The 20,819-nt window shown below is 36.3% G+C and overlaps 2 protein-coding genes across 2 annotated transcripts in view; one reads left to right on the plus strand and one right to left on the minus strand.

Moving 5' to 3' along the window:
- LOC129354776 (RNA polymerase II elongation factor ELL) overlaps positions 1 to 15,664 on the plus strand; it is a 28,569-nt gene extending 12,905 nt beyond the window's left edge. Inside the window, exons 3-12 of the mRNA XM_055024322.1 lie at positions 3,825 to 3,952; positions 4,432 to 4,586; positions 7,049 to 7,290; positions 7,809 to 7,933; positions 9,147 to 9,261; positions 9,979 to 10,435; positions 10,866 to 10,935; positions 11,321 to 11,492; positions 11,601 to 11,645; positions 11,864 to 15,664. Coding sequence (XP_054880297.1) covers positions 3,825 to 3,952; positions 4,432 to 4,586; positions 7,049 to 7,290; positions 7,809 to 7,933; positions 9,147 to 9,261; positions 9,979 to 10,435; positions 10,866 to 10,935; positions 11,321 to 11,492; positions 11,601 to 11,645; positions 11,864 to 11,980 — 1,626 coding nt within the window. The 3' untranslated portion in view covers positions 11,981 to 15,664. The remainder of the gene's footprint in view (positions 1 to 3,824; positions 3,953 to 4,431; positions 4,587 to 7,048; positions 7,291 to 7,808; positions 7,934 to 9,146; positions 9,262 to 9,978; positions 10,436 to 10,865; positions 10,936 to 11,320; positions 11,493 to 11,600; positions 11,646 to 11,863) is intronic.
- A 120-nt stretch (positions 15,665 to 15,784) lies between these two features.
- pex11a (peroxisomal biogenesis factor 11 alpha) lies at positions 15,785 to 19,510 on the minus strand. Its single transcript, XM_055024413.1, has 3 exons — positions 19,139 to 19,510; positions 18,897 to 19,012; positions 15,785 to 17,981 (listed from the first exon to the last, which is right to left on the minus strand). Exons 1-3 carry the CDS (start codon positions 19,192 to 19,194, stop codon positions 17,413 to 17,415), a joined length of 741 nt encoding a protein of 246 aa, XP_054880388.1. The 5' UTR covers positions 19,195 to 19,510; the 3' UTR covers positions 15,785 to 17,412.
- Between the last annotated feature and the right edge of the window lie 1,309 nt (positions 19,511 to 20,819).

Below are 20,819 nucleotides of genomic sequence, written 5' to 3' on the forward strand. Positions count from 1 at the left end.
ACCTCAACCCTGCATGTGACCTGAACACTATGAGGCTTTCCCTGCTGAAAAACAAAAAGACAGCATAGAAATACACTAACAGCCTTGGGGAAATCTGGCCAAAGTTCGAGATGGAAATGCTCATAACTGTGTAGTTTTGCAAATCTTCACCTTCTACTTGACTCACAGGCAAACAAGCATGTTTTCATCTAACATAGTCAATAGTCAGCGTTAATGGATGGGTGGTGAGATACCTTGGCTTTGATGATGAGTATTGAGATCGTTGTCATTTTTCAAGTTGGTGACACCACAGCATGTTTTGCAGCGTTCACTTTACTTGTTTAAAGTATACAATACTGCAGAGCTTTATAATCATAGATATGTTATCTAATGACAGTCAAAGAAAGCAACTTAAATCATGATGCCAATATAACTTCTAGAAAAACAGTTTTCTGTTAACATATAGACCTTTTTGTTGTCTTGTGAGAAGCAATTCTATTGATCACCTTTCTCACTTCCCTATGGAAGTGTGAAGTGTGATAAACCAAAATATATCTAGTGGAATCTGTCAAAGACCATTCAAGTTTTACTAAAAGGGTCAAAAATTTCTATGAACAGTAAGACTTATTTTTGTTGCTCTCTTTCTTTGAAGAAACCATTTTTTTGTGCAACAAAGATTAGGCATGGGGTCAATACAGGATTCTTAATATTGTATATAGACTTATGCCGTATGATTATATGAAATCTGAATAGAAATAATGTTTTGCTGCTCAGTGGTATAAAAATATAAACATAAACAAAAATGAATTAGATATTATCCCTTTTATTTGAAGTAGTAGTTCTTCCTTGATGTTGCTGAAGTAATGAAACATTGATTATTATGTATTATCAGTTAGATTTATTTTTATTGTGATATAAACAGATGAGAGAACACAGTACATCACACTTGTGAATATGTGAAGGGACTTTCACTAAAATGAAATGTGAATAAAAAACCAATACCACAAAACTGAAAGCATCTCAACACCATCAGTTGTTAGTGAAATCATATTACTCGTCACAAGATCCAAAGTAAATCAGGAGGAATAGTGATAACTGATAGCAACCAATTTTTTTTATCTAATCAGTAAGTATTTGGATACCTTTATATTTTGATTGAACAAAAAAAATGACAGGAGTTGAACAAACTGTTTAGATTTTCTTTTAGACGTGGCATTCTGTGGTGCCATCAGCAATCAGTCCCTTACTTGCAATATACAGACGACTTTAGTTTGTTGACTAGGATAGAAATCCTTAAGGGAAAGTTGAACTAAGTTTCATTAGGAACCTTTGATCGTAAAACAACTCTAGCAATTCATTTCAAAAGAGATAAACTTATAGTAATATATAGTGGAGTACAAATACACTTTTCTATGTTTGTTCCAAACATGTTTTTTTTTTATTTTTATTATTTTAAGACATTGTTCTAAGCTATCTGGATACAATGCAATAAATCAAGCAATTACTCCATGACTTATTGTTCATTGGAGCAGAGGCTTCTCTGACTGGCCTCACTGTGGACTCATAGCACTTTCGGGATGCGCTTGTGATCCCGTGATTACCCGTAACGGCTCTGCTTGAGAGTGTCGGGAACTGCTGGGAACTAATGGGTTAAATGACATATGGTTATGAAGCTTGGGAAGGAAGCTGTGAATAAGGTGGGGGTGACCTCTGAACAGTCTGACCTGAGTGACATTGATTAGAATTAGAATGTGAAGTGTGTACGGTGGTATGGACCGGGGTGACAGGCAGATCTAATGCATGGCTGCAGGGGAACTCGTACTGCTGCCATCAACTGAAGAGGGGATGTGGTGGCTTTATTACAATGCTAAACATTTAATCTTATCAGAGACCTATTGTTCAGATTAAATCTTGCATTTATCAAATCAAACAAAGAAGAGAAGCACTGTTGAACCTGTGTTACTAGGAAACTCTTTATTTGTGACTTTTTGTGAAAGATCCTGGAGGCTTGACTCCCCTGTTGTCCCTGCTCATATTTTTTGCTCGTTTTGGCCGATGGTTCCTAGTTAGTGCATTGTGTTTAACCGCATCCTGTTAACAGCCAGACATAAATGGGTCAAAATTAATGGTCAGCTGTGTCTCAAGTGTCCTCGGCCTGGCGGCCCGCTTTGCGTCTTGTATTGACTCGGGTGGACTTGTGCACATGAGGGGAAGCTAGAGGCGGATGGGGGTAGGGTGAATGCCATGCTTTGGGTTTTAGAAGAGAAGGAGGAGGGGTGTCGAGGAGACATGCTGTTCATTGGCTTCATGTTGCAAAGAAAAAAATGCTTATGGCTTTGCTGCATGACTGGGCATTTGTGACAGCTAAAGTCCTGCCTGTCACATCTGCTGGGAGCAGTGTGCTGTCAGCCACAAGACTGGTAATCAATCACTCATGGGGTGTGGCTAAAGAAGCAGTTTCAATGAAACAAATTAAGGGTTTGGTTGAAGTTTTTTTATAAATAGAATTGAAGATTAAACAAAAAAAAAAAAATACCTGAATCTAGGACATCTTATTGACAGAAGTTGTAAATTGCCCATTTTCAAACTGACAAACTGAGAAACGGCTGCAGGGAATGCAGAGGGAAGTAACTACCCGACAAGGTTTTAAAGGACGTTACCTGTAGGTTAATGACTTTCTATGTTCAACTATCCTTTTAGTGGAAATGGGTTTTTGGGTCATTTTATGTAACAGATTTCTAACGGAGATAGACTTTATGCCATTGGCTTGTTTGCTGAGAAGAAGCAGTGGACAGACTCTTACACAAGAAGCTAGAACCTAATCAAAGAGTTGTCACTTTTGTTCTATGTTATGTTGCGTCGATCGTACTGGATCTCTTTACGACTGGCTACAGGTCATCTTCTCTAACCTGGGAGGCGCCTTACAGCCCTAATGACTGGCCTGAGTGGCGGATTATTTAGGTCACATTTATTGGATGGAGCAGCATAACAAATCAGTGACTGTCCTGAGCAGTTAAAAATAAAAAATAAAAAAGATTTTTTTGTTGTTTTGGTCTGTACAGCATTTGTGAAATTACACAGAATTTGTTCAGGCTGCGTCTAGGAGAAGTAAAATAATCCAATTACATAACGCACTGCTCAAAATAGCAATGGCAACAAATAAATGCAATCCTGTCAGCGACCTGAAAAACCTGCCAAAGGTTAAATATTATCTCAGTGTTATGGTTTGCACAGCCAGTGTAATGATTAGTCTTTCATCTAATATGTAGTACATTGAAAAAATAAAAAAATATGCAAATACCATTACATTGAATCACATTTCTGACACAAAGGTTTATGAATAATATTTGGATTTTATGTGATAGGCTACTACAGTGAAAATGTATATAGTTGAAGGAAAATAATAAATGCTTTTTAACTTATTTTACAAAGGGATGGAAAACTAATCCAGATAAAAGTGGAACGGTTTAAATTAAAGCACAGACATGTATTCAAATGGCCTAGTCAATGTCCAGATGTTGTACATTTTGATTCAAACATGCACTCTTTTTCCATGCTAAACTTGAGCTATGTTAGATAAAAGGATGGGCAAAACAAAAATGTTAAAACTATATTTTGTTTTCCTTTGACTCCTCAAAAAACCTTGCTTTGTGTACATCTGTCACATAAAATCACACACAAAAGTAAAATAATAATAATAAAAAAAAAAATCAGTCATTTACAATGAAGCATTACAATGTTCATGGAAATTAAATAGTTTTGCAAGGGACTGCAAAGATGTTCTAGCTTTTAAAATGTCCCTAAAAGTTTCACACTCATATTTCTTCTGTTTTTATCTTTGGCAGTACATAAAGATCCCAGCACCGACCACTGAATCTCCAGATGGATTCAGAGTCTTCTCATTTTACCTTTCCAGTGACAGCAAAGACAAGCCTCAGTCCAGCTTTGACTGCATTCACCAGTTTATCTCAGGGTGAGCAGCACACAGAACTTTTTCCACTGTCGACCACAAATAGAATTTAAAGTAAATGTGGTGTCAGGCTCCAACCGTGGGGCTTGACCAAACACTGGCCTCTCTCTTCAACCTCACAACAATGGACATTCAGCTTTAATAACAACCTGAGGGCTGTCAAGCCACATGGGACCTCAAAGGTGTGACCATTGACTACAGAGAAGCAGCATTTGTGGCTTCACAGAGTCAATGGACTTCTTCAGAGATTACATCAGCACCAGTCTTTAGCCTCCATAAATTAGAACCCAATATTGCTTTTGGTTTACAGAACTTGTTGTGTTTCACAAGAAGTTAGTGTGCACTCAAGAAGTCCAAGAATTCTGTCATTGGATTTAATTGTAAAAATAAAATACTACCAAATATATGAGCACAGAATTTCTTTTGCTGCTTTAGACAAATGTAATGAAGGACTCAACTTTCTTTTTTTTTTCTATGTACAGGGAGGGCAGGGATCACTTGGAGAGTCAGGGGAGCATTCAAGACAAGATCACTGTTTGTGCCACAGATGACTCTTACCAGACCACACGCGAGCGCATGTCACAGGTGGAGAAGGACATCTGGAGCCGCACAGCAATTGAGATCAAGCCAGGACCAAGTAAGTTTTGGAGTTAAGAGTTTCAAAGTTCTCTTTCATGTTCCACCACTAAAAGGGTAGTTCAGAATTGTTTGAAGTGAGGCTATATATTAAACTGTATTAAGCAGGTAATATCTTACCAGTAGAAGATAATTGTCTTCAGGTCTTCATTTAGAAGAATCTCTCTAATAACTGAATTTTATGGTCTAAAGATGGCTACAAAACTTAAGACTATTCTAGTACATTTATGTGCATATAATTTTATAAAGATTTATAATGTTATCATGTTTGCATTAGATGATTATTTGTCATTCTATTTAAAGACCTGGCTTCACATATTTAGAGTCATCCCTTTAAAGCATATTTTGGTTAATACAGATAACTTGAAACATATTATTGCTTCTAAGTCATTCCTTGTCAGCAATTTCGCTTGCCAACAATATTCATTTTAAGCGACAGAAAACTCCTACTTGCTCGAAAAAGTGTGTTTACAATTATTTATGCAAATTAATAATTTGCATTAAAAATCCAGCTAGATATTTGTCTGAAATCTAGCCAGTCCAATTTATTCTGGCATTTTACCAATTTCCAACTCAAATTTGTTGATAAAAACAAAATCTACTGAAATGATGGACGCCTCAGAATAATAAAGGCTTTCAAAGTAATTGTACTTATTGAAAGTTAATTGTTTTTGTTTAACAATTACAGGTGTTGAATCTGTGTCTAGCTGAATTTACTTGATAAATGATGGGGCAAATTTCAAAACTTCCTACTCATGTAGGAATATGGTTTCCCATTTTACTCAAACATGTCTTCTCCTGCACATCGGGAGATTCATGTAAATGGGTTATGGCTCTCAGTATGAGCCACATGGCAGAGTGCACAGTTGTTTTGTGGTCACATTCTGTCTTTTTATGGTACAGTAATGCTATACTTCTCAGAAAAAAAATGCCTGTACACTACGTCACAATTATATGCTGCAGAAAAAAAAAGTCAACTATTAAGATAATACTGTGTGATTTTAATGCTTGGAAAAGAAGACCTAGCGACTAAGTTGAAGACATTATAAGCACCTGGTGCTAAAACAAGTTTGGAAAAAAAAAAACAAAAAACATTGAACGTTATCCCCAGTAATATTACCACATGGCTAACAGATGCTAAGCTTATTGTTTGGCTAAATCTCAGAAAATCTTCCACAGTATGATAAAGTTTCAAAGCAGCACAAACAAATCTAACACAAATATGTCCCTCGAGCAGTTCTAGTTTAAAGCTCTGAAGGGGCGTCTCTAGTTGCTGCTTGTTTGAAATGTTGCACTGCAAGTTGTTTTAGAGCTGAATAGCTCCATTATTTGGTCTAAAGTAAGGGTTAACCATACTGTCTCTTAGAAATCTTCAACTTTGAGCAGCACCTTGCAAAAGTATTCAATGTTTGAGCATGTCCTGCATTATAACCAAAAACTTTAATGTCATTCATAGAGATTTTATGTCATTAACCAACATGAAGTAGCCTAACACATCATTTTAAAAAAAGTGTTTCATTTGTGGTATTGGTCTTCATGACGCCGTTTTTTCACCGTGGTGGTTTGTTTATAACAAACCATCACAGAGCAGCTGTACTTTACACTGAACTTAAATGAAGTAGTGGATGCTTTTTATTAATTTAATTAGCTGACTTAGAAAACAAGAAAATTTTCAGTTATAAAGTAAAAAAATTAAGGTCCAAGAGTACAAATGCTTTTGCACGACCCTGTATATTTGTGACAATTGTTTGAGACAATAACACCTACAGGATACGTAAATAACAAAGTCAAGTATCAACCAAGCCCTCTCTGTTGGCACACAGTGTTAGTCTTTGACCTTTAATAACCTTCAAACCAATATATGGCTTTGGATTGTAATGAGATTACAGTCGGCAAACATCCACAAGAAGTGACCTGGGTCCATTCGAATTAGGTCTGTAACATGACGAAAACCTTCTTTGAGTTAATTACTTTATTTTCCCCACCCCACCTGTTTACTTAGGAGAAGCCCATTCTACTATCTCATCATTACGCTGGTGCAGCCTCTATTTACATACAAAAAGAAAATCCATGAGCTCGGCATTGAGCTCTGTGTATCAATGCATGTAAACTACTTTTCAGACTGGCATGTAAATTCAGTCTTATCTGTTGTACCTGCACAAAGCTGATTCCATTAAAACGGAAGAGATAAAATGACAAAAACGTATTGTCTGCCTGCCGTGTGGGCTTGACTTAGAAAATTGGAGCATGATTTGTATATCTACCCGTAGGACAGGATTGTGAATGATATGAGAGCCTTGTTTTCTCAGGATACTTTCACTGCCTGAGTTATCAGATGAGTTGAAAGCATGTTTCTCTTTAGTTGAGCGCAGTATTTAGCTGAATTACACAACTTGAGATTATTGGTGTGATACCCACTACCTCTTGATCTCTTTAAAGACTCTTTATTTACTCTATTAATAGGTAAGTGTGTGAAGGTGCAAAGGAAACAAGGCCTGGTCTCCAGCTCTGACAGCAACAACAAGCACTCCCCCAGCAACAAGAGGCCCCTGCTCCCCAGCCCGGTGGCACATCGGCCCTTAAGGGATCGCATCGTTCATCTCCTGGCCCTAAAGCCCTACAGGAAGCCTGATATGCTTCTATGGCTAGAGAGGGAGAAGGCCAGCCCAAAGGACAAGGCTGATCTGACCTCTGTACTAGAGGAGGTAGGAGACTGGTGGAATAACATATTGCGATTAGAAATAATAAAAAAATGAGCAAATTTAACTGCCTTTGAGGTCAGGTATAACACTGAAAAACTAAACATTATATTTAAGAATTGCATAAATCTACCACTGCCTGGTCATCAATTGTGCAAATAAAAATAATCCGATACCATTATGTCTATTTCAGGCGTATTTCCTGTGTTCACATTGTGTGAGGGTCCCAATGCAATCATCAATTGGAGACTGTGCAGGCAGTGGTAACTGTAATTAGGGCTGTGCTTTAATTATCTTTGGATGAGAAGATAGTGTTTTTGACAGGAGAAGGGTTGGGATGACACAGGCTGGGATCCAAGTAATCACAGAAACTGTTGGTTGCTTTGGGTTTGTTTGTATTAGTGAGGATTGTATACAAATGATAAAAATAGCGCAACAGTGCTGTGCCAGAGGTTACAAGTATAGCTAGACTTGTTTTCTGCTACACTGCTTTCTGTCCTATAATGGGAATGTTGGTTTTCCAGGTTGGTAAGCTGAATCCTAAGGATAGCAGCTACTCTCTGAAGGATGAGCTTTACAAACTTGTCCAAAGAGACTGGCCTGGATATCTGGAAGAGGAAAAGCAACTTATCCACAGGCTTCTCATCAGGTGGGAATTCATTTAGGCCAAATATGAAAATTTAGCAAAAGACAAAAAATTTAAATGATATATTATTATTATTATTATTATTATTATTATTATTATTATTATTATTATTATTATTATTATTATTATTATTATTATTCATTGTTACATGCAGTGTAATTGGAAATATTTTCACTTTCATCTTTAATGTTTGTGAGAGGATAAGTTTTATACTTTATTTGCACACAAACTGCCAACTCTTTAGCTTAGCATAAAGGTGTGAGACAGTGTTCAACAGCAAATATGGCTTTACTTTTAATGCACTATAAAACTTGTTTAGCCTCTTGTGTGGATCAAGCAGAAACAGTCTAATATGATCATCGCTTATTGAGTTGTTGTGCCTACCACTATTGATGTCAGTCTGCTTTGATATTTTATGTTTTTATTTTCTAAATGACAACGCCTTTGCTCAGAAGAATCTTTTAATCGAGGCATCAAAGCAATGGCAAATTTTTCATGCATTGTGTTGCCAAGTGGCAAGACTTGCGAGGCTAAGCAGTTAAGGAGTGATCTTTAAGTGCCTGCCAAAAAACATGGAAGCCATGTGCTCCAGTGCCATTTTGAAAAAAGCACAACTCCCACCAGAAACTTGCAGCCCTCCTGCTGAGCGTAAAAGCTCTGCAGTTGTATTCATTCAAATGTTTTGCCAAAAACAATTAAGCTGTGATTTGAAAAAAAAACTTGGATCATCTTGTCTGTAGTGAATTTATCTGATAGGTTACTTCTTCAAAGCGTTCTAAGAACTGTTGGTTATTGCTACTTACTAGCTAGAAACTCCATTATTACTGTCACTATTAATGAGAGGGCAAGAATTCACTGCAGCAAGTGACCTTTGGTAAAGGTATCTGTTCAAGAAAGGAGCTGTAGGAAGCAGATTACCAGAAAAAAAAGGCTCTGGCCATAAAGAGGTTAAATATGCAACTATTGTTTCTCATACGAGTCTGACTGTTTAGTCTCTGTGGACAGCTCCTGTGTGTTATTTTACAAAAACACAATTGCATAAATTCTATAACTATTTCTTCTGTGGAAAGACTTCCACCTCTATCTTTTCCTAGCTGTAATCGCTCATCCCATTGCACAAAAATCTACAATACTGTGTTCTTCCTGTTTGGCTTTATGGGCCATTTACCTTAAAGTTGGTCTAAGTAAAGGTACTGTGTTCTAAATGTCTTCACAGGAAACTTCAGCCACTGCACAATAACCAATCAAGGAGTCCCCAGTCCAACCATTCATTGCACAAAACTCTTGGGGATTCTCCCTCACGGCTCAGTCCTGCCAAAAATCTCTCAGTGGTAAATATTCATGTTGCAAGATTTGTCTTGTTTTTATTTCCTAATTTTCTTAGTAATAAAAATGAGGCATTACCCTCTTAATTCATGAGAACAAAATGCATTAACAAAAATAATTTAAATACCTCTTACTGGAATCATATTGTGGGAAATAAAATTACAGGGTTAGTTATTTCTCAGGACCAGGAAAGGAAATGGATAGATAAGTGATAGAATTTGACAAAGTTTTAAAAAACAAACAAAAAACTCCAGAAGTAATTCAAATGCTTTAAACCTGCTTTTGTTTAGTGATATTCACTTATTTGCATATTATTTTTACAGCAATATATGAATTTCTGTCCTAAAAACTGCTTAATAAATAGGTTTCTAATTGGAATATCAAAACAATCTAAAATAATAATAATATTGATCCATTAGGGAATGGTGATAAAAAGAAACAACCAATATGCCTCAGATATTATTGCTTTGGACATACAGACATTAAAGTCAATCATCTAAAGTGAATTTACCTCTACTTATTTCACATGAACTTTTCTCATAGTATACTGTATTCAGTTTGTTTTCCCTAAGCTTACTGTTGCTATTTTTGAATGGTATGTTCATTCCCTAAAGTGAATTCAACACTATCTGAAGAATGACAAATTTATCCACAATACTATAAAAACCCTTTTTGAAATTTTCTAGTAATATTTAATTTGTTTCCTTTCTTTTTTGCTCTAGAAACGGTCACTGGTTTTGGACGCTTCCAACATCCAAACCCCCAAAAAACAAAGGCTGTCGGAACACTGTCTGCCCCTGCAGTCGCCCTCTCATGCAGACTGTGGTACCAATGGGGCTCGTAACTCCTCCAGTCACGGAAACTCTTGTGCGGCGACAAAAACAGAGTTAGACATAACCAATAATCATCTTCAGGGAAACCCAGTTGGTTTGTATTCGCCACACAAGCTCAGCATGCCATGTGCCATTACCAAACTAGAGAAGACAGGCCCGGCTCCCACTTTACCCAGTCCCAAGCCTCGACACAATGGCACCTCTATATGCACTGAACAGCAGCTCGCCAATGGCCAGCACAAAAAGAAAAGGTCCAAGAAACACAAAGACAAGGAGCGAGATCGCTTAAAGCCAGACTGGATTGAGACTAGTCCAGACCTGAAGCAGAACCAAGAAAATGTTAAAGGTGAATGCCAAAGTTTTATCAGGTCATAATTCATTCTGTTTTGTTGTTAAGATAAGCACAAGGTTGTGCAAGAAGGCTGTTTAAAGAAATATTAAACTTTCCAAGATTGAATTATGTTTTTTTTTTTTGCTTGTTTTTTTTTAGAATTAAATGAGGGGCATTTTATAGAATTTGATCTAAGACAGCAGTAAGAACAGTTACTCTGTTGTCTGTTGATGATTGACTGTGTAACAGCTGGGTGACCTATGGCCGAGCTAGTCAGCAGGCAGATTTACCTCCTGCTTTGCTTTGTTGACGTAACTGCTCGCCTTGGATTGGATCGGTTATCAGAGACACCATTAAATAATTTCTCTTGATATGACAGACTTGTTGCCAGATTTCCATTAACATACTGAAATTAATCTTTCTCCTGAACGTGTATTTTAAACAGCTACAGACCACAAGCGAGACAAAACACCTGTTGACCGAGCCTCAACTGAAGAACTGCCGGACTATTTCATGTAAGGTTTTAAACATTTTTTTATATCAACCTTTTTTTTATGAGTAAAACATAGCCAACTTTCTTTACATCAGTTGTTGAAGCAACGTTTTACAGCATCGTTTTGAAATTCAGTTTTAACCTATTGCTTGAAGGAAAAACCAAAGTTTCCCTTAACAGTTCGGTTCTGCTTCAGCCCATTCACATAAACAGAGGAAGATTATATAAATAAGGTGTCACAAAGCTTCACTGAGAATAACTCACAAAACAAAAGATCTTATGTCCTACATTTATACATCTGCTCAACACACCATTCTCTGATCTAATTCTTGTAGAGCCATCTAGTGGATGGATTCGGTACATACTCTGTTTCCAGAAATTAAAAAGCATTTCCTTTTGCTTTTCAGAAAATACAGCACTGTGACAACACTGGTGCAGCGGCAACAGTACCACGATGACTTTTGTGCCGAGTACGATGAATATAGAGCTCTTCATGACAGAATCGGGGCCATCACGGAGATGTTTGTTCAGTTGGGCTCAAAGATCAACACTCTCACACCGGGAACACAGGAATACAAGGTACTTTTTGTACTGGGAGCCTGCTGAAACTGCTTCATTTGGTAAAATACCATAGAGAAAGTGCAGCATGTACAGGGCAGTAACACTTTTTTTTCATTATTTTTTCAGCTCATGGAGGACCAAATATTACAAAAATATCGAAAATATAAGAAAGTAAGATATTTTCAAATGTTTATTAGCTTGATCACTTCTTTTGCTATGTCCTGACTTTGATGAATGCCATGTTTGTCATACTTACATGGGTAAATTTAACAAACACTGAAAACAAAAGTTCTTACAATGATTAAGAACTTTTTTGTAGATTTAATGGGAAACATCCATCAATAAAAGTTTCATACAAACTCTTTTCCCTTTCTGTTTTTTTTTTGTAGAAGTTTCCTGGATACCGAGAAGAAAAGAAACGGTGCGAGTACCTCCACAAAAAACTGTCGCATATCAAAGGCCTGATCGGAGAATATGACCGAACAAAGGGATTAGTTTCCTCGTGACTGCACACTACCCACACCAGGTTGCAACAAAAGTGGACCAAAAGACTCAAGGTGGACCCAAAGACTGCCCAGCCAGGTCCCAGGGATGCTGAGACACTTTAATTTCCTCCATAGTGTCAATGGAATGGAGGGTGTAAAGTGCTCTGTTAAAAGTGGGCCTGGACCGCCTACTCGTGATCATATGTTACCCTTTAAAGCTCAGTTTTTTCAGCTCTATTTATGGCTGGAAGAGCTGGTTTCAGTTCTTCTGTAAAACACGACAAGTAAAAAGGAGAGGCCAACAGATGTGATCCTCTTTACCTAACTACATCATTTGTAGTTGTATTTTTAAACTGGTTGAAACTTTAAAGTATCGATTTGTAAGTAATTAAGTGATGGTACAATCAAACTTAGGGGTATAAAAAAATGTCACTGAAGTGTTTATATTTAAATACAAAAATTGTTTGTGGATTTGAAGATAGAAAATATATTTAGGGTTATGAATGATTAATTTAGTACAGTAATAAGAAACATGCTGGCAGAAATTACATCATGCAAGTTACAAGTGCACTGTAAGGCTGTTTAAATTAGATTAAAAATGGCAAAAATAATCATTTGTAGAACTTAGCTTGATTAAAATTTGTCATTCATTCAAAAACCTGCAGAACTGATCTAATATTGATCACTACAGTAGGATATATGGAGTTGCTGCAGAGTGAAAGGTTGAAACGTGTGTCTACGGACCACAATCAAAATGAATGGTATGCCTGCTAATGTTCTGTCTCATTTCTCAGAAATGCCAAAAAAAATACTCACAGAGGGAAATTATTGAAAAAGTCAATTGGTCTTGGTCACCAAGGATTCTTTTGCCATGAAATTTGCCTGGAGGTCAGTGATGACCCAAGTAACCCACACATACAAAGAATGGAGTACAAATGGGTTCTTAAATTAATATGTAATAACGCAGATTAGCACTTCTGTTTGTTATATGAAGTCTGGTAATCTGAGTATGCAGAAAAAATGTCCCACATAAGGATTTTATTACTTTGAAATTTCCCTGTTTGCTGTTTTTAAGGTGATTGCAGTGCAATTTCTCCTCCAAACACAGTAGTGTGTGTAATGTCATTCAAAAAGTGAAGCTTTGGTCTCATCTACCCCAAATTCTCCTTGTGTTGTGTTTGGTCCGTCCAAATGTACTGCATCAAGTTTAAAAGGTCTTAAATGTGCTTTTTTTCAGCAGTGGAGTGATTCTTATAGAAGTCATGGCAGATAAGTGCATTACTTACTGTTTTCATGGAAAATTGTTCCTGCTAGTTGCAGGTGTTCATAATGCTTATTGACTGCTTTATGGCTCTTGTACAATTCTCTTGATTGTTGACTTATTCTTAGTAATCTTAAAAAGAGCACCTGGGTATGGTTGGCTTATGGTTAAATGTCCTTTCTGCTTCTAGATTATGGCCTAAATGGCACCCACTGTAGCATTCAGAAGTATACAAATGTATACTTCTAACTCTAACCCCCACTGAAAAAGCAGTATTTTTCTCTGCTTTTTATGCATTTATGAACTTAATTTTCTTCAGTGATATTTTCAATGTCATTCCATTTCACATAACTTATTCAGGAACTTGCATAATTCATTTATTTGTAAGTGTGGATCACTTGGGTGGATACAAACATATGGTGTAACTCATGGTTCATGTCAAAATGTTTATGTTGATGAAAATCACATTGGTTCCACAATAATAGATCCACTGTACATTTGCTGGATTTCACATAGTACTGTGCACTTTTAGAGTCAGTTTCACAGATGTAGCCTACAGTGCCATGAACTGCCTTTTAATATAAAATGATCAACATACTCATCTTTCAAGTCTTCTGACCATAGCTTTACTTCCATAGAAATAATGCTGTTCACACTGTAGATGGATGATCATTTTATTGTGTAATTTTACTGCTGTAAAGGCCCTGACTTAAATTTAATGGAAGGTTTGGCTAAAAACAATGCATTACTAGCTTCTATGAGCGTTGCATTAAGGTGTTATTCAGACAAATGTGAGTAAAGTGTGTAATTTAAGGATTTGCAAGAGATTGGTCCAAATTGCTTGGTTTAATGGTTGTAAGGACTCATGAGAACACAAAAGGGATCCACATTAAGATTTCAGACACTGATACATATCATATCAATGTGCATCTGATTGGTCACAGCCTGTGCTTTTAATTTTACCTGAACAAACTCTAGTTCTGATGTAGAAATTGGAATATTAGTAGTTTTCTCTAAGCATTTGCATCATAGTAACAGTTCTCACACCTATTGTCTTAAAAGTGACTTATAATGGATGAACGAAGTTAACACTTGCCTACACATGCACTGTATGTCAGACATTTCCAACTTTCCTAGTTGCTCCTGGTTTATCCTGCAAAAATCAGTGTTCTCAGATCATTTCTATAAATGTTTTTAGTCCAATTGTAATTTTGGTTACTGGTTATTTGTGTTGAAGTTGTCTGTTTTATTTCTGTCTGTGCCATGTACTTATGTTTTAATTTTTTTCCCATCATTTGTTGTCTTCTTGTCTGTGCGATAATCACAAACTGTACAGGAGTTTCTACTACCATCCAGTTCTGTCAAGAGAGTCAAAAACACAGAATACCTGCAGGAATCTATGTAATTTGTTTCTGATGATTTATTTGCGCAGCAGCTCAATTGCCAAACGTTTAGTGGCCAAATGTTTTTTTTTTGTTGTTTTTTTTCCTGCAATCAAACAGACATTTTTAAATATGGTACTCTGACACGTTTGAAGGATTTGAGTAACAATAATTACTGTGTTTGAGCACATATAAAATATAAAAAAAAAATGTATTGGCACTGACGACTGGAGGAAAAACAACTGTAATCCCATAAAGTGTAAACCAGCTTCAAATACTAGAAATTCTAAAAAAAATAAACAGGTATATAAAAAATGCATAAGAACAACTTAAGAGCATATCCAAACTTTATTGGGATTTTGCAGTGTTCTACTAAAAAGTTGAGATTTGAACATGGTTAGAGCAACAACGAGACTCTTCAAACCATAGTTTGCTGAAAGCAATACATTTTAAAAACATTTTCTTTCAGAAACTTACAAATATATACTTCTAACATAGTACAATATTACACAAGGGGAAAAAACTGATAACCTGTGACAGTATCACCAGGACATGTGTAGCATTTCTGGAAAAAAAATCCTATGTATCTTTTTCTTATTTACCTGTTGCGGGAGCTAACTACTGAAGGTGCCTTTTCACTCAGAGAGCAGGTAGATTCATCAGTTATTGTCCTATGGGAGAAAAGAAAAACTGCCAGCATTAATTACAGATCTTTAGCTTGACACTGTTGCCACTTTTTAAAAGTGCTTTGTTCTATTTTTACATAATCTCAAAAGATGCCTCTTTAAATGCACAAACTATTGTCACAGGCATATTTCATAAATTAGATCAAAGTTTTCCAGGAATACAGTCTTGGTCTTATGGATTGAAGACCTATTTGGATATCAACTCAAAGCCAAGTCTGCTTAAATGTGCTTTGAAGCAACAGTCTAAGTTTAATTTCATCTTCCAGCTTGGCAAACTGCTTCCACATTTTTCCATTGAGGTGTTTTAATAGATTACTGGTACTGGAAACAATAACACACCAGTGGAAATGTGAAATAAAATCTTATGTCAACTATATATTATTGCATTTTATTTGCTTGGAGAAAATTTATTTATTGCTTTTAATGACTGTAAAGCTTTTGAGGGACTATTTTGTGCATTGCTCATTCTTTCTTTGCACAGCCAAACTAAACAATTGAGAAAGAGACAATGGAATATACTGTATTTTTGCAATATCTGAATGAATATAACATCTCTGGAGAATAATCTTTTACAAAAAATGTATTGTTGTCTGAGTGAAACTGAAAATAAAAAGCTCTTCAATTGTACAAGTTGTCATTTTCCTTAAAGAGAGCAGCGTAACTACTTCTGAAAGACAAGCATGTTGCATCGAGCAAATTCCAATACATTTAGTTGCAAACCAGTTTTCCTAGTATTTTTAGCTCAAACACTTCTTGAACAAATAAAATGGCCATGCAAAGTTTTTCCTCTTAATCCTCTATCACTTTTCTTTGAGTTAACCTCATCAACACTATTTATAGCAGATTGTTTCAGTAGCACATTAAAAGATAAATGCTTTCCCTCATTTGACAGAAGCCACTAACTCTCCAGTCATATCAAATTAGCAGCATTTTATCCCAAACAATAAGCACAGCACTGGCAGTGGCCTGAACAATAAGTAACACTCAATTTGTAATCCCATTGCGTAGCAATTTATTTAATCTCAATCTTCTTCCCTTTCGTGCTGGCAAATAAACTATTCTAGTCAACACTTGGACAATAGTTCACTTTTCTAAACATTCTTGATCAAATATGGAGATAAATTAGATTGTCATCCCTTTTCCTTGAATTTTAAAACATCTTTTAAAAAGTTTACATAATTCTAAATTTTCTGCAACTCTAGCACTGATCTCTGATCAAATCAAATAACTGAGTAACATTCTGTTAATCTTACTTTTTTGAGTCACAGATTCCTATTTTCTCACTATGAACCAATTGTTAATCACAAGTCACGAATACGGGTACAAATTGTTACCTAGTCTGGACAAAACATCTTGCATAGTTAGGTGATGTATAAAACCCAATAGATTTCAAAAGTATGAAATAGTAAAAAGGCCAGATGACCAGTAATCTTCAAACAATTCCACAAATAAAAAATATTAAACATTTTTGAAAGCAGATGAACATCCCGGCAATATAAACAATTTTTGTTTCGTATCACTTGGGCGTCTATCAGTTGTGAAACGGCTGGTAGTGTAGAAAACAGGAATGCAACAAAGTCAAGTCTTTGATCTTAGGTTGTTATTCCCAACAGGAAGCTGCTGTTAATTATATTTAGAGATGCACCAGTTATTCAGAAAAAGAAATTTGTCCGTTGACTGTCGGTCAAATCTGAACTTTTTTACTGGCCATTAAATATATCACATACAAGCATTAACAAAATTTGAATTTGCAATCAACCAGTAAAAGGTACTTTGTACTTCCTATGAGAATATTAAAATCACACACAGGTTAGGGCCATGATTTTATATGTTAAATAATTATCCTGCAATCCCTTAATTTACCTTATTTAATAAAAAAAAATATCTCAATTGAAAAGTTAGACTTCAGAAAAAAGTAAAAATTGATATCTAACATGAAATGCTTGATTGATGCATCTCTAATTATATTATTGCCAGGAAACCTTAAAGTAAATCCAGATTCTGCTTTAAAGCCACAACACAATTATCATTAAAATGTACAATCTTCCCTGTTATTGCTGGCTTGTGTTATTTAAAATTAAATCATTGATCTGTTTAAACCTTTGGTCAACTCCACCCTTCTTATCAGGGTTTAATCCTCAAAGTAGGTCGCGCGAGGGTTAAAATGCCAATCAGGGAAGATAACAGCCCACAAAATCCAACAACTCCTGCACTTGACTTGTAAATGCCCAGCCTATCTAAAGGAATGAAGAGATCACAGATGTTTTTGACAGTGTCCAAGGCAACAGTTGGTTCTGATCTCAGAGTCTCCAGAAGCAGGAAAATAAGGGCATCCAACTCAGGAATAACGGCTTCCGCCACTTCAGGATAGTCACTTAGATGCTGGTCCATTTTGCTTTTGAGGCGGTTATCTCTCCCTTTCTGTTGCATCAACTGGAGAATTACATATAGGTCTCGGGTCAGATTCATCACTAATGAGAAGAGGTAGTAGCGAGAGGCATTTATGCTCCAGCGTTCCTTGTCGATGCTGCGGATGAGGCCAACATTTGTGGCCCACACTACATTATCACAGATAAAGTAGAGGGCCCTGTTGATGTTGGCCATTGTGAGGCACAGGCACAGCACTCGGTCAGAGAGTTGCATGGTTTGTTTAGCAGCCACAATGGAATTGGCTGCATTTCCTAGCCTGAGCACTGACAAAGGAGGCAGAAATGAAAGCAGGAATGAGTTCAAAAGAAACATGAAGTGAACATTCTGCTATAAGCAGTCCACAAGCATCTAACGGGTTACCATACACAAACTACATAAATTTAGCATTTTAGCAACTCTGTAGCACAAAGGTCAAGGTTGACATTCATGCAGTATCTTCACAGTCTACTCTACAGCACTTTTGAAGCAAAGCTTTTCTGCTTTAAGAACCTCTTTGGGACCTTGTCCCAAATGAATGTACCACCAAAATGTTTTACTAAGAAATCATGAGAAAATTGTGTCTCTGAGTTAATAAGTCAAGTTGCCAAATCAGTAGAGACTTGCGGTGGCAGCTAAGATGCAGAGGCGATAATTAAGCGGTGCATCAATTGTGTACCCCTTTGAGGCCCAGCTTTGGACTTAGTGAGGCTCCACATGAACAGAAACAGGAAATGCTATATTTTTATTGCCTGACCTCACTTCCAGGCATTTCCAAGTCAAACCTGTCTCTTGTACATTCAAGAGACAGGGAATTGGGACATTATATGTTAAAGTCATAAAACTCTCAGTTCACCCCTTGTATTTTTTATAAGTATTTTACAAGGCTTTAAATACCCTGAAGTCAAACCGCTCATATTAAGTATTTAAAATCCCATAAAGCACAAAGGAAGAACGCTTGGTTTTTCACAATGCTCATTGTCCTTTTCATAACTATGAAAAGGTCTTAAGTTTAATATTTCCAAATATGTAAAAAATAAGGCAAGGAGTGACAAATGCAGAAGGGACACTATTGACAAGGATTTTTAAAAATGTATTATTTAAATTAATTTATAAACGTTGAAAGTTGTCTAACGATAATGACATGCATTAAAATGTTTTAATCAGTGACACATTTATTGCTTTTTTGAAATTATACTCACATTTTCGTCCAGCACTTGTATTATTTTCCAAACTTTTAAGTCTGGCCACCAGATCCTTTTTATCAGGCTTGTTTCGTAGTAAATATATCGACAGTGCACAGGCATACTGTGTAGCTCTGAAAACCAAAACAACACAGGAAAAGTTATCAAAATTATTACTTAAGCAATATCACCAATTTGGCAGATTTATTATTATTATTGTCAGAAATACGCCTAGACAACTTTATAAATGAAAAATGCACCTGAATATACGGTCTCTCCCTTGGCTTTGGCTTGTGAATTTCACTACGGCGTCCATGATTATTAACACATCAAGACAGGCTGTTCTGCTCAACTGGGAAGTTTCCTCCTCGTGCACCCGCTGTCATGAGCTTCTCGTTGATGCCGGTATAGTTCAGTTCCTCTCTCACTTTAGTATATTGTCAGCACTAGCTCCTCACATTTGTTGCCAATTTAAAAAGTCCCAATACCTAGAAATGTAAAACTCTCACCGTGTGTCTCGTTTTGCTAAAGCTCAGCTGATTTACAACACCTGCGGAACTAAATTTGAGTTGGTTTGAGTTGATGATGTTTCACCACAACTCTTTACGGCAGCGGAATGAACGTCGAACAGATTTCCGGGTCGGACCATTTCTTTGCTCAGTTGCTTTGAGTTGCTATGGCAACTTGTAACATTTCAGTTATGAAAGTAGGCTACTATTACACATATAATGCACCTGTTAAGACTGAAACTGTTTTTAAAACTTTGACAATACCAAAGTCAATAACTATTTTTTATGATTTTACCTTTTAAAGAGTTCCTCTTTTTAAAAACAGGTAATTTGGCTATTTTCTCATTTGTACAGCTTCGTTATTTTATGACATGTATGGCACTTAATAGTATGCAACCCACTGTGCCACGCCCCACTCCCCACTTCACCTGTTGCTGTGGTCAGCTGACTGAAGGGAGATAACATTTTATGTAATCATTAGTCAGTTTATTTGCATAGCAGCATTCATACAAAATGCATTTTGCAGTGATTTACACTAAAAGCGAGAATTAACAAAGACTCACGTTAACACAACACCAGTGCCAGTTAAGGGGTTTAAAATCAATGTTCCTTATCAGCTGACACAAAGGCAGAGAGAAAAACCATCAAGCTGATGTCAACAGTGTGAGAGAAATAAATCATTACTAAGTTACTACTAACATCCACATATGGCACATTTGGTAAATTATTCATATGGTGTGACACAAGCACAGACTGGGACAACATATTTAGTCAATAAACTAATTAAGTCTCTTGTCCATCACAGACGAGGGGCTGAGAGGGCAATGTAAGATAAGTTGAGTTACTCCCAGTTCTCCTGGTTGTCAGTCAGTTTGCTACTTGATATTTCAAAGTCTTTTTTTTTCCCACAAGAAATATGTTTCTTTGTTTGGTCTTTCTGAAATAGAAGAATAGAATATTTGGATAGTGATGCAATGGCCATAGTAAAAGCAGGGTACAACTCCTTAAAATGGAATGGTTTATGCATCCGAACCAAATAAGGTATTAGAATAAAATAAAAGACATCTCACCATTAGCAGATGACCACATACATTTTTCCAAGCAAAATTTTGATTCAGTCAATAGAACATTCCCTACTTTAAAATGTATTTTCTTATAAACAATCTTCCAATGTGTTTAATAATAAATCCCACATTTCTTTTGGAAATGTCCCCATAAAACTTCGAACACTAGAAGTAAAAATCACTTCTTATACTAATTCTTCCACAGCTGCCTCATTTGTCATTTTCATTCATCTTTTGAAATAGGCTGTTAAGCCTTTGTTCTTTGGTCATCAAGTTTGAATAGTTTAGCAAATTCCGCTGAGTATTCAAAGGCTGGCTTCGTTGAGGAATGCAGTGAAACTTGACATTATTGCTCTCACTAACACAAA

The sequence above is a fragment of the Poeciliopsis prolifica genome, unplaced genomic scaffold (genome assembly GCF_027474105.1).
Source record: "Poeciliopsis prolifica strain line A6 unplaced genomic scaffold, Auburn_PproV2 SCAFFOLD001, whole genome shotgun sequence".
Classification (NCBI taxonomy): Eukaryota; Metazoa; Chordata; class Actinopteri; order Cyprinodontiformes; family Poeciliidae; genus Poeciliopsis; species Poeciliopsis prolifica.

What these genes read in the sequence shown, in the direction of transcription:
- pex11a (XM_055024413.1), bottom strand. Translation starts at nt 19,194, where the DNA reads ATGGACGCCGTAGTGAAATTCACAAGCCAAAGCCAAGGGAGAGACCGT. An exon ending in GGGAGAGACCGTATATTCAG is followed by an intron (nt 19,013 to 19,138) that starts GTGCATTTTTCA and finishes TTTGGTTTTCAG; the next exon opens with AGCTACACAGTATGCCTGTG. An exon ending in TACAAGTGCTGGACGAAAAT is followed by an intron (nt 17,982 to 18,896) that starts GTGAGTATAATT and finishes CTCCTTTGTCAG; the next exon opens with TGCTCAGGCTAGGAAATGCA.